The 20020-nt window shown below is 42.1% G+C and overlaps 1 protein-coding gene across 8 annotated transcripts in view; it reads right to left on the reverse strand.

Annotated features, from left to right (window-relative positions):
* The window catches only part of TCF12 (transcription factor 12), a 161077-nt gene extending 145729 nt beyond the window's left edge, over positions 1-15348 (reverse strand). For 5 of the 8 annotated variants that reach the window (XM_083870934.1, XM_083870933.1, XM_083870931.1 and 2 more), the window contains exons 1-3: positions 15275-15348; positions 12754-12854; positions 11880-11952 (exon numbers count right to left, since the gene is read on the reverse strand). In XM_083870934.1, coding sequence (XP_083727060.1) covers positions 11880-11952; positions 12754-12828 — 148 coding nt within the window. In that variant the 5' untranslated portion in view covers positions 12829-12854; positions 15275-15348. Of the gene's footprint in view, positions 1-11879; positions 11953-12753; positions 12855-13208; positions 13311-13331; positions 13351-13873; positions 13934-15274 lie in introns of those variants that run through there. The other 3 variants (XM_083870928.1, XM_083870930.1, XM_083870929.1) reach the window with 3 other exon arrangements.
* Between the last annotated feature and the right edge of the window lie 4672 nt (positions 15349-20020).

Consider the following 20020-nt stretch of genomic DNA (forward strand, 5'->3'; position numbering starts at 1 on the left):
TGTCTATGCAGGTTAGGCCAGCACATGTACAAACTCTAAGTAACAAGTCCTGTCTGAACTGCTTAGAGCAGCAGCTCAGCAACACTCCCCAAGGCCAAGCCAACCTGGAGCTACACTGCTTTCCTGCTCTGAGAGGGGCAAGGGCAGGCAGGGACTGAAAAACAAGACCCAAGCTAAGGATCTCTAATACACCACATGCACACCTCTGCTGCAGCAGGCAGACAGTTCTTTTTGAGTACAAAGAAAGTATTCATTATTTTATTCTTAATTTCACTTGGAAGGAAAAAGGAGAATGAAGCTTAGTTCTCACTTTTACCTGTTCCAGAGAAAGTGATAGAGCTAAAGACTATGTTACATAAACAGATGGGAAGGATGCAGCAAGCTACCTGGATAACTTCAGAACTCTTCTCACCTAGAGGCTCTTTCAGTAAAAAAGAAATACTTACACATGGAAGTCCCCATCCACATAATAGAATATACTGTACAGTGTTAACCACATTGCCTCCAAATTTTAAAAAATCCACTTCTTTTTAATTCTTCAGATTCAAAATTTTTTGATCTTCTAAAATAAGCAAAAAATTAATCAACTTCATCCTGACAGCACATGTAGAAATGAATATTATAGCTGCCTAGAGTGTCTGTACTCTAAAAATTGTCTCTGATTTCTCACATTTCATCTTGATGAAAAACCTCACATATTAAAAAAAAAACCAAAAACTATACTATCTGATGTGACACAAGAAATTCATAGCCTTTTCTTAATTTGAAAACAATTAACATTTGGTAACTACAGTCTGAGGAGGAAGTATTTATATACAAAGATATAGCCAAGTTTGCTGAAAAAGGAATCCTATGCAAAGTACATTTTCCAAATTCATACAGAACTTTACATCTCTGTAAGTGATTTTCCCTCATTAGTGGCACATTTATAAATAACATGGTAGCAAGACAACCATTTTACTTATAAAAAGCAAAAACATTAATGAGAAAAGGATAATGAATGAAGCAGTGTATTTTCCCAACTGTTTTGCACTAACCAAAATTACAGAAGAAATCCTCAAAAAATATTTCTTCCAGGTACAAAAAGGGACAAGTACCACAGGAAACTCAGTGCTGCTTTTGCAATAAACAGTAGTTAGCTGTTAGAACCATTCAATCCCTAAGTCCATTCAAGCTAAATACACAAAAAGTTCACAGAGTAAGATTTTCAAAAGCTGTGGCTTTATGAACATTGGGTTTAACCAAACAAAGAAGCAAATCATGTATTTCAAGGAAATCTCTGCTTCCCGCTCTTTTTACCCCAGCTATGTGCTAATACTGACAAGGTACTTTCAGATCAATGCACCAAGCACTTCAGGAGATGCAAGAGCTCTGCCAGGAATCCTGCCTTCAGAAGGACTTCCATTGCTATGGCAACAGCATGTTCTCCAGGATCCAATTCAGAGACAACCTGTGACACACTCATGAGAGATGGCCAAACTCTGCCGGAGTGCTCGCTGCAGCACAAGTGGCACTGTCACACACATGCCAGTTAGCACTTGCAGAAATGCAAGGTACAAAGCAGGGGGGGGTTTATGATAGTTCACAGGCCACTTAGGTTCCCTGATTATAAACTGCTATGTCTGGGAGAAAAAATACCATTCACCTCATTAAACAATTTTAGACTGTTCAAAGACCAAAATTAATTATCATTAAAACAGAATATAAATGGCATTACACACATCTCCTATATTCAGCATTTACCCCTTTTCTGATCCCAGTTTCCCCTAACAAGATGAGGATAAAGGAAAAGGGAAGGGTTAGTACATAGCAAAGAAGCAAATTATTGAAACTATTATTCAGTACTCAACAAGTACCTTGAAATAAAGTGAGTTTGATGAGTTTAACAGACACAGGTGGCTACAAACTCTGGTTTTACTATATCACTCTACAAAAAATCCCAAACAATCTCTTAGAGTGCTTCACCCTCTACCCAGAAATGTATTCACAAAAACACCCTTGACATCTTGAGATTTAATCACCAAACATGCTGAGTTTTACGCATCCCACATCCATCACTCTTACACTTGTAAGGATTTGTATTCTACTACATCGGGACCCGCCAGTAATTCAAGCCATTAATAACCACCAGAAGGAAATTTAAGTTATTTACCCATTTCTGCACTTTTATTACATTAGTTTTCAAAAACTAATGTAATAACAGAAAAAATCCTGCCTGTTGCTGCTCCCCTAAGTTCATTCATCCCAGATGATCAGATCAATCTTTCCTGTACATAATGAAGACTATAACATGGCTGCATGCTCTATGTTTCTGACAATGCTTAAAATAGTTTAGCACCTTTTAAGATTCCTTCTGGTTGTACTGTACAGCACTTACATCCTGAAAGCCTGGTAAGACTGTTGGGTGTATGTGCTGGAGAAGATGAGGTCTTGCAGCCTTTAAAGCCTCTCTCTTCTTCTTTTTGAAGTATCAGGCATTATCTACTCACTTTGCAAGTAATAATATTGCAGATTGCTAAAAAATATATTGCAGATAAACCAATAAAATTAACAGCCGAAAGAGGAAGAAATATGGGGGGGGGGGGGGTAGTTTTTGTTTTATTAGGGTTTGCATGTTTGAGAGGTTTTTTAGGCTTTGGTTTGGGTCTTTTGGTTTGTATTTTTTCTTGATGTTGCTTTGGTTTTCTTTGGATATTTTGGGGAGGAGATTTTTAGTTGAGGAGCTTTTAAACTCATCATCTTACAAATACGCATAAGTACCTAATTCAGATGTTCCTGTCATAAATAGTATTGACAAAGTTTATGCTCCATTTTTTTGTGTGCTTATTATTGTCCTCTGGCAAGGGAATATGATATCAGAGATATTTTCAAGGTTACCAAAATAAAAGTATTACAAAGAGCAGAGAACACATGCCAGACATGACATGCATTTATACACAAATTGGCAGAAATGCGCATTTGTTTTATAAAATTCAGCTAAGGGAAAGAATTTTGCATTACCATTCCTCAATCCCCTTGCATCTAAGCATCACGAGCACTAATCTCGCAAAGACATACTACAAAACGCAGCCATTTGAGCTCTACAGTAGTAAGCACCAGACATCATTTTTAGAAATACACAAAAGCTTTTCATTACTCCAAAACTCAGTCATCTTCATTAAATCACCATCTCTTCATAAAAGCCTTGGCTTCATTTAGCATTCAGGAAGATGAAAGAGCAGCTACCCTCCTTATGGATTACTTCTCTATTACAAGAGAATGCTTTGCACGTCAAAAGCAAACAGTAAAGGATTAAATGATATTGTCCTTTCTGCTCTTATTTATTTGCAATGGGCAGTGAATAGAATCGCAAAGAAACAATCAGTGATTATTTTAAGCTGTGTTCTTTTGCAAGGATTATGACTCATGAAGTTGCTGCATAAAGAACTGGAACGGGAAAGGTGTCGCATTGGAAATGGTTGAAACACCACAATATGAAAAATGTTTGTCCTACAAGCAAAGCTGTCTGATTTAATCATTTCATAGGGTAGCCACTATAGCTCTTGGGATAACACCAAGACAATAATATCTTGCATTCAAGTAAACAAAAAATAAAAACATACATGGTGATTTCCATTCTCCTACGGAAGACCAAAAATACCTCTGGAATTTTTGTTTATACCGAATTGAGGATAAAACACATTTTAAACTCAATTTAATTTAACACACAAAATATTCACAGCAATGATCTGATATTAATTTGCATTTTACCTGCAAAATGTACACAACTAGAAATAGCCAGATTTGGATTTTGATTAACTAGGTGTGTTTTTCTAACAATTAGTTCAGCCTACCATCTTTATATTTAAAAAGGAGGAAAAGAATATACCATCTAAAATATAATTTTCACAAAATATGGCTCAGAGCACACTTCAACATAAAACTCCAGCCCAGCCTAATGTTACCACTGCTTCAGCAACAGCAAAGATCTCTTCCAGAGACAAACTAAACACAAAATGCCTCCTACAGTTTTGTTCATGAAAAGCAAAGTAGAAAGCAAGTGGCTCAACTTTTCACTAGAAGTCCACACAACAACCTGATCAAGACATGGAGACACCACCGTATCTGTAACTACGACTGGCACAGAAAAAAAAACCAACAAAATCTGCTACTAAAAAAGAAGCAAATTTGAGAAGTGTAACAAATGCCTCACATGCTTACAAAAACCAATACAGGCAACCTCTGCACAAGACCAGGAGCAAGAAATTAGGTTCACTGCAATAAACAAAATTTACTTCAGGAAAAAAAAATACAGAATAATAAGCTCTATGCAAAAAAGAAAAATCTACCTATTTCTCACTTAGCAATAAATTGCTATCATAACAAAAATGTCCACTTTTTAACCATCTTTTAAATGCAATTCCATAGCCCTAATGTGAAAGTGTACAACTTGTCTGTCCAAGATAAACTTCACTTAGTTTTATGCTAAGTTTTTACTACCATTCACAGAGAGCATTACCCTACTGCCAGTGATGCAAAATAAACATGTTTGGCAAGTCTTTTTCACCACCTCCCATTCCAAATACTACTTTAACACACCAGCAACAATTATTCCAGTGTAGTCAAACAAGATTTTTCTGCATTACACTGATAAGAATATGAAGTTTATGCATTTTAAAGCAATTTCATCCCTTTACTTGTAAAAAATAAGAAATTACATCTCTAGTATACAAGAATCTAACAAAGTCCTGAAGATTGACTGGGTACTTTTTAGCCTGATTATCCTCTGAAAACAGTGAGATATTATAAACATAACAAAAGCTACTTTTTCTGATCATTCTTGGTATTCAGTTAACATCTTCACCAAAGAAGTACGTCCTTTATGTTTTTGAATGTTGTGTTTACAAACACAGTTTTGTTTTACAGATGAAAAAACAAGGCATTCATTCAAGACTTTAAAAAAAATTATCATTATCTCATCTTAGACTCATAATAGAAAAAAATACCAAAAAATAAACAACTTTACGCCTACAACCATTAGTAAATAATGCATTGTAATATTTTAAAACTCCATGAAGTGCCACAAAGTACCTCCGAATCATCAGGTTGAGGTATACAATAGAACTGAGGGCTTCTACATTTTTGAATTAATTTAAAAATAAACAAAAAATAAACAAGACCCACAAAATGCAGGAGTGGCCTTTACAATTTATTACAAGAAAAATAAATTCAGACATTAATAAAATTCTATTCCTTAGAATTATAATTTTTAACTGAAGTAATACTTTCCCCCCTTTTCCTATAATGTTTAATAACCAAAAATGATTAAGGTGAATACACTACTTAAAACTAGTTAAAGCTTAAAACAATCTCCATAATAATATAATAATTCACATGCAAAAGAAAATACTGCCTTTGCTTATTTCTTTCTTTCTTTAAAATCTTGTGACCTCCTCACAGGAGAACGGATAAAACCAATCAAGATTTTCCATATATTTCTGAAGTGCTAACACATTGAACTAGCCAATGACTGTAAAAACAGGTTTTTAGAGAACATACTTGATTTCATGCAGCCATTTTTTGAAAATTAATTTTCAAGTATGAAAATTAGTATTTATTTAAGTGAATTTAAGATAGAAGACTTGTTTATTATATCTCATAGATCACATCTGGCTCTGTGCGTACTTCAATAAATTTTATATAGTTCTGAAAATGCTGAATGCTATTTGCCCAAAAACATAATCCTTCCTTCCACGTTAGACTAACAAAAAGAACTGCATCTCCATGGTCAAGAGAGGTCAGCTCAAGAAGCCCAGCAAACTATGTCCATTTATTGCAGCTTCCCACTTTAAAAACAGTCTCCACAAACCTTAGTCTTACTAAGGGCTGTGGTATTATATTACTGCCTTAAACAACCTTCTCTTCATAAAGACACACGATGTTCAACCATGAAAAAATTACACTATGCCTCAGGCAATTTCAGGTTTACCAAGTTAATAGTAGAGTACAGGGAAGATTAGCAGAAACTCATAATGGTATCTGCAGGCTCAGCTATGGATAAAGCAGAATTACCTGAAACAAACAACTGTCATTGCAACTTGATAGCAAAACAACTAAAGGGTTAAATCCTCTTTGTGTGACAGCTGGAAACAAGTCGGGGGAAGGGGAACTTTGGCAAGCATGTAGGAATGACAAGCTTTTAACATGTAATTCCTTTGCTAAAGATCAAAAAGAGACTATAAACAAATAAACCCCAAAAAAACTAAAACTTAGCAAAAGCTGCAGACATAAAAGTTTACAGCAAGAGATTACAAGTTCAGCTGACATTAAAGGACACATAAACACATAAGAATCTCATTCATACTTTTCTTCCTCCTCTTTATCCAAACCTTTAGTCCTTGCATTTACATTTCTATTACCATTGCTTTCTGGATAAATGCAAAATTTCAAATCATATTCCTTCCCCCGTGCCATTAAGAACACTCTCCAAAGTATCTGAATACTCTTCATCACTTACAGCAGATTAGAAAAACTTGGCAGAACACAGAGCTACTGGCTGAGGGAAGGCTGATGGTGGAGGGTACCCCATCCTAGGTAGACCCACATCAGGAGAGGACAAGGCACTACTGCAATCCCAGATCTTCTGAAATAACATTGCAAAGATCTTCCTTGCCTCCCAAACCAGTAACATTTATATGGGGCTTGGAGGTTGGATGCTGTGCCTGTAACACAGTGACCACACTGCTGCTCTCATCTAAGGAAAAATTTGCTGGAAATACAGGATTAGGTTTTTGAAAGAATGCTTTCTACATGCCAACACAGCAAAAGTCAGTATCCCTTATTAATAGCATCAAATGTATCTCTAAATAGAAGATAGGCCAGCACTACTAAAAATTCTCAAATCTTCTATATGGAAAATAGCAAAGAATTTCTGACCAAGTGTCCTGAGGTTCATACAGCAATGAACAATGGCTAACACCTACTTCTCTGCTCACCAAACTAAATTCAGAACATTGAGCTGTTTTGGTAACTCTCAATATCCATATGACCACAAACACTGCTTTAAAGCTGGGTTGTCAGTTCTTTCTACTTGTCCAACACTTTTTCCTCTTCTCTTTCTTAAACAGCCATATGGAAGCTGTATTACACAGGAATATATGTTACACTTTTCAAGACTTTTTGTGGATTGCCTGGTAATTTCTTCAAAGAATGGAAGGAGGAAAGGAGACAGCAACAGTGAGAGAGGGGCTGCCAACAGACAAGGTGCAGAGCCACATATTTACTGGCTCTGCCTCACCCTTCAGGTTTCTAAATGCAACAGGTGAGGGATCCAGACTGAAATCTTTATCTCACTTGCACTTGCCCCATTTGAAGAGTAATCCATGGATCTCCTCTACAAAAAAAAAAAAAAAAAAAAAAAAAAAAAAAAAAAAAAAAAAAAAGTAAAGAAGCCACAGACACCTTTCTGCTTTCAAGCACAAGGCTTCTTCAACTCTCCCAGGGCTCTTCAGAAGATGACAGAATTTAGCACCCCTCAGAACAAAGATGAAACACCAGGTTACCAGGTCTGCTGGTTCACCTTTAATGAAGCTAGAGGACAAACTAGATATTAAAAAATTAAAAATAATAAAAAAGCTACACTGCTGCCTGACCTACTGCTTAACACACAATAAGAGTGCCTTTCCTCTTCACCAATTACATAGATCAATGGACAGAGTATCTAAATCACTGCCCATCCAGGTAACTCTCCCAACTTCTTTTTTATTATTATTTTGGGGGGTTTGTTTCTTTTAAAAGGAGCTGCTGATGGAAAATTGAAGAGGAAATAAGAGTTGACAGGATTGACAAAGTCAGGTTTTGTTAATATTGGAAACACTGTTTGGTAACTTAATAGACCTGCTCAAGAATTGCCACTGTGTCCATTCTCAAGACACATGGCCCTAATTTAGGGACACTCAGGTTAATGGCAGGCTATCAACTTAACTAGTCTTTGCATCAAGACACTAATTAGTGGCCTATCCCAATCCAATGCACTCCTTACAAACTCAGTACATTAGTAGAGAGACATGCAAAGGGCAGCCAGTCTCCTGAATTTGTAAAAAAGGGACCAAATCAATACAAACAGGTATCTAAACAGATACATTCAGAAGTTCTTGCATGAATGAGGAATGTCTGGGTACACACAAGATTTGATATCTCAAATATGCACATTTATTTTTCATGAAATTCAGAAGAATCTTACAGACAAGAGAGATGTCATATTTTGACAACTTAGCTCCTAAACTGTACCTCTTACTTTAAACTCTTATCTCTCTTTTCTGCTATACATCCACATTATCTTACTTCATCTCTTTGACTGATACCTCATAGAAGCACGTGCACAGCCACATATAAAAATAATAAATAATGCTATTAGTACACTGAAGAAGCTACTAAATTGAAAATGGTAGGCCAGTGAGAAAAATATTGCCTCAGATTTACTCTTCTTTGCAAAAAAAACCAAATAAACCAAAGGGATTTATTTTAGGGTACCAAACCTGATATTAAAAAAAAAAAACTGAGATTGAGATCAAATCTACTAAAAACCATAGGAAAATTGCAGTATGGCAGGCACCTGCATATTGTAACTGGTTGTTAATGGAATTACAGTAATAAAGGGTGTTGGGCAAAATCAGAAACCATCCAAGTTTGTATTGGCATATGTTTTGTAGCTTAGACAAAAGCAAAACAAGCCAAAATGTCACTGTAAATCACAAACACTACCATTAGCCAAAGTAGCAACAGAAAATTCTGATTTTAAATAAAATCTGGGGAAAAAAGCCTGATTAAAGAGCCCAATGGAACAAATCTCTGACCTTTGCCACCTTCTGCTACAGTTTCTAAGACAGAAATGGCTTCATCTTCAGAAGGTGGTTTTAGAGGAGAAAAGAATGGCAAGTTCTGTTTTAAACAAGAATTAAGTACAACAGGTATGTCAAGGAATATTTTATGGCTTAACTCACTGGCTTACATATCAGGTTACTTTTCCAATATGTTTATTTTCACTAGCAGCCTGACCAAATTGTTTGACTTTATCAGCAGCTTACATGACTTACTGTCATAATATACCACGATATATCAGATTAGTTCACTTATTTTATCTGCAGCTTTCATTCATAACTGATTGACCTGAAGAAGGCAAACCTGCCCCAGCTATCTTTTAATCAAAACACAACGTTCATCTGTTAATCCACACAGCAATTTCTTACAAATTATAGGTTAGTTGTATTAGCTGTTTTATTCATGCAACCCAAATACACATATATTTTTAAAATATACTCAATAGAAGTCTTGCAGAAATACAGCAAATCAAGCTTGTTACATCAGAATTAATAATATACACCCCAGTATTTCCAACACTTCACAAAGCCACACCTGAAAAACAAACAAAATTTAACCATTCTTTAACAGCAACTTATTTGTCCTTTTAAACTAGAGACCTGGGGATGGTGAGGAAAAAGTATCGTGACCATTTTCTTCTTCTAAATCAGATTTCCCAGAAATATACAGTCTTAAGAGCCATGTGGACACACGATTGATCTTCACCTACTTAATGGGGGCCATTAGGCTGAATCTCAAATCACTGACAGGTTGGAGGGGGAGGGGAGGCGTTTGCAGATGTTGAAGTTGAAAAGAGAAACAGGAGGCTCCAAAATATAAAGCAATGAACACGGTCTTACTCCAGTTAAGAAAAAGAAAGCACTTTCCTTTAGTATGCTTATAAAAATATCACAAAAATAAAACTGAACTTAATGGGAAAGATGTTAAAGCAAGCTTCACTTCCCTAATTGCCACTGAAACCACTGAAAGTGTCTGTAAGAGGCAGCAACGTCCAAAGGAAAAAAGAAGTACTTTTTAGGAATCTGTGCATAGTTTTATTTTCAGTCCTAGATAGCTCAAAGATCCTAGTCCTAGATACCTCCTTTTCATGTTTTCACTTTAAAAAGTGATCTCTAGTCAGTTAAAAAAAACCTTTCAAGTATCGTTTGTCCTAGAAGTTACAAAACACTTGAAATTATAGCAAGACCACAATTAAATCAAAGTACTTAGAAATTAAATGCCTGTATTTCATCACTGATCTTGACATAGTTTTTTCCACAATACTTAACACTGTCTCAGAACACAACTAATAAAGAACTTTGTCACTTCTCACTCCTGCAGAGTAATCCCCCTAGGTCAAGGCTTAGATCATAACATTAACCGAATTTAAAATGTTTTTAATGAAAATCCACAAATACATACTACTATCATTCCAAGGGGAACTCAGCTGAGGTTGCAGCTTGTTTGACAGTTGCAGTGCTGTACTGAGGATTGGTATTTCTAGGAGGATACACCATATTGGTGAAGAAATTCAGTGGGTAACTTACACTGTTTCTCTTAAAGAAATAACTATTCTGGGATTATCTCTTTTTCTAAGACATCCAAGGGAAAAAAAGAGAAGCATTACCCACAAATAGGACATGCCACATTATTTAGCAGTGCTCTAAGACCTAAAGTAAAAACGAAAGCTCTATTATTCAACAGAAAATCATTCTACTCGTTCAGGAAAAGCAAGGACAAAGTGGGATGAGATGCCCAGGTTGTGCCCCCCACAATTAAGTTTTAGGTGCCTGAATGTCTTTTAAAACAAGCTTCAAAGCAACAACTCTCTTTAATATTTGTATTTTAAACAATTTTAATATTAACTACATTGTAAGACAGATTTGCTGTCTTACTATTGCCATTAATTTAAACTTGATGTACTTTCAAAGAGGAAGAGCAAGCCAGTCCTTTATTTTAGGAGAAAACCTAACAGACTTCTTCAAGTATGTAACAATTACATTTGCTATATAGTGTCATTCAATTAAATATAAGAGATAGTCTCTGGAAAGTTTGAAAAACTACTCAATGGAGAAGTTTTAAGACGCTGTTAAAACCAAAAATCCTTGAGTGTCACCAAAATAAAGTGTCATTTGGACTCTCAAAGTAACAGCCCTGACAACTTAAGAGGCTAGCAGGGGATGTTACTGCAAAACTTCAAGCCGCCACTTCTCTACTGGCATTGTAAACATTTACTTTCACTAACAAAACACAAACATGACTTTGTTATATCCATAAGAGCAAACAAGATGAACCTATGAAAAAAGTTTTATAAAAAACTTTATTTGGTTTCTTTTGTAATAAATAGTAAATATTCCCTTTAGGGAATGTCACAAAGCATCTGTTTTAAAATTGCACTTATTTCCTATTACAGTCTTAGCTTAAAGGTCTCTGATACAGCTGTTAGGTGGACCCTGTGATAATTAATTGAAGCCACAGAACACATAAAACATGTAAATACAGTTACTTGTTTTCCAGATGGATGGATAAAGTCTCAATACTTGAAAATTCTAGTTGTGAAATCTTTGAGAGCTACATAGTACTAGAAAATTGTATTAAAGCCACACTTTCCTTAAGTACTGCATTTAAAAATAACATGTGCTTGATTCAGGAGCATTTAACTATTTGGCATTTTACAGAAGTTTTCTCCCTTCATACAAAGGGGCGAGGAAATTCTTCAATTGAACAGGTAGGTTTGATTTTCTCAAACCAAAAAACACAGTCGTTCATTTTTAACACAACAAATATACAACTTCCATGTCAGTATGGCTAGAGATGCTCAACACTTCACTGAACTGTAATGGTCTAGGACACAGAGAGGAACACCACGATTAAAGTTGGCAAAATGCACTATAAAGATCAAAACAGCACATCTCTAACTGATCTGAATGTCTAATGAGAATATGCACAAGTGAAAGATTAAATACTCTCAGAACATGAAGATTATGCTGAAACATCAGGACTCAGTGAGATGAACATTATGTATCTCAGATGCATCCTACCTGATCCACTGAACTGGCTGCTTCCTAGCGTAGTTGGTCTGGTTTTTCCACTATTTACAGGTGGGGAAAACATCTGCAAAACAAGAAAAAAATACATGTTTTAGTTGGCGTTGAAAGTCTGTGCTGAATTATTAATGTAAACAGAAAAAAAGGTTAATAGGAAACAATTTTTTTTCTATTTTCTGTTTGAAAACAAATAGAATGCAAGATGTGTGTTTAGACACACAAAACCAACAAGCTGAAGCACTCCTTGCAATTTATTAATAGGTCTAAACCTCATTTCTACATGGACACAAACAACTTAGAATTAAAAGAACACCTAATATGCTGTGACAATCTGAAATAGTTACAAGACTTACATTTTTTACTCAAATTACATTTCTTACTGATATGCAAGTGTCTGCAAGTATAAAGTCAGCATTTGAGAGGCAGCAATTTTCTACTATATTTTATAAATCAAGAATCTTTTTGGTATGTTAACTGTATCACACAGAAAATACCTACAATTTTCTAAGCCAAGACCATCAATGAATAACTTCTTTTATTTGTGGGCAATTATTTTTCTTTTGTTTAAATTAAAAAAAAAAAACCTAAACAAAAGCACCCAAGAGCCAAGGTACCAATGCCACACGCCAGCTTAACCAACGTTAATTATTAGATTATGCCATCACTGGGTCAGCCTGATTTTAACCAGTTAAACCAATTGACCCAGCTGGTATTACAGTATTAAATCTGGAAGTCTAGACATTACATCAAAGTTCAGGTGTCCAACTTGGCTGAGGCAGAGCCAGCCGAGCCCTGCACGCTGCTGCCCCTGTTCCTCAGTTCGCATGACCACCGAGCAGTCATGAGGAGACCTCGGAGAATATCCTACCGCACTGAAGTCCAGCAAGTCGCTCAACTCCTTGTCAGTCCCTATAGCGGCCATCCTCTGCTGCTGGGAATTCATCTTCCTCCGCTGCTCCGATCACCTTTCTAGGGCACAGAGAGAGAGGCACAGGCAGCACTTCACGGCGCGATCGCGGCCCCGCCGAGAGGGGCCCCCGGTACCCGCAGCCGGGCGGGGTGGAGACTCCGGGAGCCTCGCCTGGCCGGGCGGGCGGAGGGAACGGCGGCGGCAGCGGCTTCCCCGAACTAACCAACTCTCCTCAAGTTTCCTCGGGCTCCCTCCTCTCCCTCATTCCACTTCTCCCCCAACCTCGAGCGAGGCACGGTCACGCCGCAGAAGGGCCGCGGCCGGGAATTAAGTCCCCCCCAGGCAAGCGAAAGCAAATAAACAGCCGCGGCCCGGCGAGGTCCGGAGAATTAGCGAGAGATTAAGTGACTCACTGTCCCCGCAACAATGGGGCTGCCGAGCGGGGCCGGACAAGCCTCAGCAGAGCCATCCCTGCCCCGGCATTACCGCCCGCCGCCGGTGCCGGCTCCCCTCCCCCTCTCTCCCGACCCACCCACCGGGGCCGCTCCGCGCTCGGGACCGCGGCGGGCCGGGACCGCCCCCGCGCGCCGCACGCGCACACGCGGGACCGGGAGCGCGCGCCGCCGGCGGGAGGGGAGGGGGGGGCCGGAACGCGCGTGCGGCGGCGCGGGGGGACGGGAGGGGCCCGCGCCTTCCCTTCCCTTGTGCCGGCGGGCGCCGCGGGGGAGCCGCCGCCGCCCCCCGCCCCGGCAACTTTCCGAGCCGCCCGGCCCTTTATGAGCGCGGGGGCCGCCGAGCGCCCCCCGCGGGGACCCGCTCCCGCCCGCGGTCCGCGGCCCGGAGAGCCCCGCACGCCCGCCCCGCCACCCGCGCGGCCGGCCCGGCTGCCGCCCCTCCAGTTCCCCGCGGAGCCTCCGCCTCCCCCACGGTCCCCGCGCCGCCGCCCCGGGCGGCCCCTCTCCCGCCCGCGCGTCCGCGGCCCCGTCCCCTCCCGCCGCCTCTACCCCTGCGAGCGCCCGGCCGCCGCTTCCCTCCCCCCGCCGCTCTCTCCCAACTTCCCCCGGCCTCCCGCACTCACCCGCTGCCCCGTTCGCTCCGGTGACCAGGGCCGGGCCGGCGGCGGCGCGCGGGCCGCGGGCTGGGTGGGAGGCGACGAGCCGAGCGCTCCCCCCCCGCTGGAAGGAACTTGTGGGTTCCCTCAGGCGGACATTTTTTTGCTTACGGAGCCTCAGCACCACGTTCACGGCTCCGGCTCCGTATCCCTCCGCGCCGAGCGCCGCCGCCTTAACCCTTGTCGCGCCGCGCCGCTCCCGCCGGGCGGGCGGGGATCCGCGGGCACCCCCGGGAACCGCCCCGGCCCCCGCCGAGCCCCCGGGTGCGGGGCAGGGACGCCCCGGTAGAGGGGGGGAAGCGGGTTCCCTCGGGCCGCGCGGGGAAACGCGCCCCCCACGGGAACAGACCCCTCCCCACCGCTCCCCAACTCAGCCAAACCCAGAGCGAACCTCGACATGCAGCACTGCCGGCAACGCACGTGCCCCAAAACACATTGTCGCGCTCACCCTGGATTCACATGTCCTAAAATATGCCTGAATACTTTTAATATATCAATACACAGTCTTACTGCTCATAATAGAATGGCATATAAATTACATAAATCTTTAAGCAGCTTCCTCTTAAATACGTACCATTAAAACAGTAACGTGTCAGAGCACAAGAACATGGCTGTTACTACAAGAACACACATTCAAATTAACTCTGCAGCTCTCTGAAACAGGTGATGCTAAAGGTGAACGAGCCCAGCGGCTTCCCTGCAGGAATGGGGAGCAGCGTGCGAAGAACCTGAGCCCTCATTTGGGTCCTGCCGCCGCTACAGACAAAACACTCTTTTGTGCTGCGTCTCCTTCTCACAAAACCGCACTGCCAGCCCGTCCTGCTGGGAAGTTTATGTCGCGCCTGTGAAGCCACCCCGCACAGCAGCCCCGGCCCAGGGGAGCGCCTCTCCCGGCGCGGAGCGGAGCGGGGCCGGTGGATGCCGCACGCCCGTCTCCCGAGCCTGCAGAGCCCCCAGGTGGCACCTACTCGCCACCACCTGGGGCTGGGCCTGCTCCTCTCTGACCCCAGCCACCGAGGGCCAGCCACCGTTCCCTCCGAAAGTGAGAACTATAAAGCAATAATCTGTGCGGCTATTGGCATACTATTCTTTCGGAGTGAGGGTATTAACGAAACACAAGGACAGTGGGAAAGGATCCCCAAAGCCCAGAGGCACCAGGTATCCGGAGGCGCGGCGAGGGAGGGCCCGCAGTGCCAGGAGCGCGCATCGCTCACAGGCCGCTGCCTGGCAGTGCCCCAGCTCCGGAGAGCGGCGGGCTGCGCCCAGGGCTCGCCAGACACACACCCTTCCCTTCCAAACCAGCCCTCCCCATCTCGGCTCCAGACTGTGACATCTTCCGGAGGAACGGGAATGTGGTAACAAACTTACCACCCCCAGGCAGACGGGAGATTCTCCTCCATTTTTTCTCCCTTACATGCCTTGTGCTGGATGATCATTTGGCCTCGTGATTCTATGAATATTCATATATTTGCCACTTAGAAATGCAGGAAGCAATTTGTATTAAAATACCAACACAATGACTTCCATTCTCTGTGCCCCTGAGGGATATAAGTATGTGCTTTTTTCTTTGAAGTATAAATAATACTACCCTTTAGAGGGAAGTACCCACTGACAGAGATTATTATGTATTTCATGTGCAACATTCTTTAACATATTTTTGTTACAAGATCCCCCTATACACCTACTGAGAAGATATTGTTTCTCTGGAAGCGCTACTTTTTAAGCAATGGAGGTGCTCAGTACCAGTTGGTACAGCTGCCACCCCAACGAGCATTGATCAGAAATCTGGATAATGTAACCAAAGGGAAGCAATACTGCTAACAATTACTTGCACTGATGTGTAATTGGATTAAAATTGTAACTTATTTTTGTTAAGATATAGATACTTATAAATTCTTTGTTAATACAAATACTTTGTATTTGCCCTTTGACATCAGGTTTTAAGGTTCACATCTACAGGCTTTTATTCGCAGCTAGAAGCTTTGAGTGGAAGATGATATAGCCACATAATCCATGGCACAGGGTTTAAAGTTACGCAAAATACCATAAAATGTTTTATTTGCTCCACAATGACATGTCACTTTCTCGTGCAGATGCTGAGTAGTGCATGCATATCACCAAAAGTCCCATTGTAGCAGCCATTCTTCCGCATTACATCTCCATGCCTTGCTGGTCCTCTCAGAAGAACTTCAAGGCACTTAGAGAAAAATGATCAGACCATAAATGAACTTTCCAGAAATTATGTCAGACAATTTAGCAAGTACACAAGGGTTCAGGGAACGTATGCTTTGACCCAAAATACACCGTGAGTCTGACTTAAAGAAGATTGCTGGGGAACGCCAAATGGTAGTGAGTTGGCCAAGTCAGAAATTTCAGAACATACTCCTGTAGGTAGCTCTGCTAAAACTGTTGTGAAAGATCAGTAACTATCACACCCTTTGTTACAGGAAAATTCAAAAGATAATTAACCTAATGTTTCCTGGGTACTGAACATATTCTTCCACATTTGTGAGACTTGGAATCTTTAATGTATTCAGCTTTTAATGTCTTATCATGTAACAATGCCCAGAACTAACATGAACACTCAAAATATTAAAGCATGATGTTCTATGTCTATGCAATATTGTCTTTCACTTATTCTTAGAATCTCCAACCCCATGCTCAAGGTGTTATTTAGAATCGTTTCAGCTCTGCCACTTCCTATAAATTATTCCTGTTCACTGCAAAGATAAGAGTTTTTTAAAAATGCATTTCATATCCTTATTCTGTCATAGCCAAAATTCAATGTTGTCAACGTTAAAAAGAAAAAAAAAACCAAACCCAAAGCAGTATCTAATACAAACATTTAAAAGATCTGAAGAAATCAGTGTCCGAAACCTGGTTTGAACAGGTACAATGGTTTTCCATTTGCAACAAAGAAAATACTTTGTCTTATTCGTGCTGCAACTCCTTGATATGGTTCTTTCCTTGCACATGTGCAAACAACAGCATAGTATATAAATCACACAAAAATCAAAAACTTCCGACCATTCAGTGACACAACTGTACCTTTCCCGTACATTATGTAGCAGGTTAAAATGCTACCCCCTTCTGTGACTGTTACACCTTTTCTTTCACTTTAGTAAAAATAAAAGGTCTTCACCATGTAAGGAGCAACGATTCAGGTGGATAGAAGGGAAATATAGGAGCAATCATAAGCACTAATAATTTTGCTTGATTTCACAAGCCAGGACTCCAGCAATCAGGACTGTATTCCTGTAGACGCTTTCCAAAAAATATTTTCATCAATGAATTTTCTACCAAGAAAAGCATCAGTTTTGTAGATAAACACCCTTCCCTTAGAGAAGTCTTTGGTCTGTCATGGAGTGGTGAAGGTAATAGGGAGGTAAACCTCTGCACAAAGTCATCAGTGAACTCCAGACGCTGACAGAACACACAATACAACTGTAAATCTTTATGGTAACTGCCCTGACAGCTGAGCTACCAACATCAATATGGTCAGCGACCAACCAGAGCAATCAGGGAATTGCAACTTGCCAGATGGCGATGGCAGCATTCTTCCACATGCTTCAACGTGACCATGAAAATGAAGAATTACATACAGAACATAATAAAAAAATTAAGAGGAATATAAAACCCAAATCACTTGAGCACAACTCCCTGAAAATAATCACACTCATACGCAGTTTTCACAGCCTTCATGAATTGCTTTCCACCCACTCCTTAAAGGAAAAATATTTGATACAGCAGACAGCTGTTGTGCATTCAGGGATGTGAGAAAATGTATTCCGTATTACTATTTAATGTATCATGCCTGTGTGAATAGAATCATTAAGCTTGCATGTCTCCTTTTGGGTTATTTATTCTTAAATTTACAGATGCTGAATTAAATCACCCTCACTACCCAAACTGTACAAACTCCTAGGGTGATCCCCAACAGAGCACTTGACCAAGGATGGAGTTTTCACTGCAATGGCTCCTTTAAATCAACATGTATGCGCTCAGCTTGCATCCACAGCCAACAATTTGCTAATGATAAATGCTATTGCTCAGCAAAACCATACCCCTGGAGAAAAGTCAGCAAACCTTCTTCCCTGCTCTAGTTTGCTGCTGCTCTTGCTTGGTTTCTTAAAACATGTTTGCATCCTCACCTAAACCACTGAATCCTTTCTACTGTTTCCAGTAAACTGCCCTGTACAGAGAGCAATGCCCATTTGGAGTCAGCAATAAGGAGAAAAGAACATTGTTTCCTGCACTAGGATGGACAAAGCAATTCCATTTTCTCACTGATGTGTTCCTTCACCTGGAACCTGACTTGAGCCAATAAAAAAACTAAAATATTTTTGTTGTAATGCATGAAACTTTTGGATTAAGTTCCTGGAGAGGCATTCTGTTCTTCCTACAGCTTTTCCTTACAAAACAGACTGGAAAAGTATCCTATGAAAGAGCACAGAGCCGTACTCCTATGCCCAAGCCTCATGATTACGCAGTGCTTGCTGTTATCAGTACAGCCCATCTTACAGATAACCGAATTTGCTGCCTGCTATATTTACCTCGCGGTAATTAAAATTATATAACATATATATTATGTAACATATTCTACAATCGGAAAGATTTAGAACACTTGCAGGGGGCTACAATGATGAAACCTGTCGCCAAAGAACACTACTTAGGAGGTGACCAGAGAGAGCACATGCAGAGTGACTATTGTGAAGCCAAAACCTGTTTCTGTGGGGCACTGACAGCTACGCTTCACTTGTTTTCTGCCGCTGACAAAGTGCTCGCCAAGTGCTTGTGGTTGAGCAGGAGGTGAGTAAAAGCTTTAGCTCGCCGTAAGGGACCTCCTCTCAAGGGGAATTCCTACAAAAGTTGTCTGGGGAAGGAGGTAAAAAAAAAAGAAGGCGCCTGAAAGGAGAAATCCCGGCGAGAGGACCCCATCAGAGATGGCTCCTGCTGGTCCCGCACCCCGCAGCAGAGCCGGGCCGGACACAGCGGGGCCGCCCGGCAGCCGTGACCGCAGAGCCCGGGGCGGAGGCCGGGGGGAGCTGCCCCGCCAGCGGCCCCTCGGGCAGCGGGACCCCCGGCGGAGCCCCGGGGCGCCCCAAGGCAGCGTGTCCCCGGCGCCACCTCGAGTGCCGCTGTCCCGGGCTCTGCCGGGGGGCCCGGGGTGACCGTGCCCGCCCGGCCGCTGCCCCTCCGCCCGCCCGCCGAGAGCGGCCCCAAGTTGTGCGGGGCCGAACAATGCGGCGAGGACTATTTGTCCTTCCGCCGGCCGGGGGAGGGGAGCGGCGGCCGCGGGGGAGGGTCGGGGGCCGCTCCTCGCCGCAGGTCCCGGGGCGGGGCGGGGCGGATGAGCCCTCCCCGGGCCCGGTTACGAAATCCCGGGGAGCCCGGCCCCGTCCCGTCCCGCCCAGGCCGGGGGCAGGCCGGGCGCGACTGTGGCACGCCGCGGGCCTTTGGAGAGCCGCGGTTGGAGCAGCGCCGCGTTCTGCCCTGTTCTGTCCCGTCCCGTCCCGTCCCGTCCCCGCCGCCTTGTTTACCACTGGGAGCCTGGCGGGGCAGCAGCGCTGGCTCGGCTCGGCCGGGCTGGAAGTCAGATCTCCCGTATTCCCTGTGCCGCTCCAAGCCCCGCACCCCGCGCTTCCTGCGGGAGTTTCACCCCAGCGCGGGCTCCGCACGAGCGCGGCGCAGCCCGGGGCCATGTGCGCCGGGAACGCTGCTCATCTCCCCGGCTCAGGAAACCAACCTCAACTGCACCAGTGGAGAATAAGCAGTTTAAATAAAGAAATGACGTTAAACCAAATTCACACAGGAGCTGGTTTGGGTATTCATTTTGTTTAAACCAATATTTCTTAAATTACCTAAAAGCAATCAACAAGTTTATGCTAAAAGCAACATAATGTTTTCTTGCTTTTACAGTACTTTGCTACTTACAGAGAAGTAAGTACTCACGAGAGATTTACACAAGCTTAATAAAATTAATCTAAATTACATTGTCTTTAAAGGTGGCTTTAAAAATCAGTATGATCTAAAGCTTAATAGAAACGTGTTTAGCTGTTTAATTAAAGCATTCATTACACTGAAAGCGGATTGATATCCCTGGAGAAAGCTGGG

The sequence above is a fragment of the Zosterops lateralis genome (genome assembly GCF_965231275.1).
Source record: "Zosterops lateralis genome assembly, chromosome: 13".
NCBI classification, from domain to species: Eukaryota; Metazoa; Chordata; class Aves; order Passeriformes; family Zosteropidae; genus Zosterops; species Zosterops lateralis.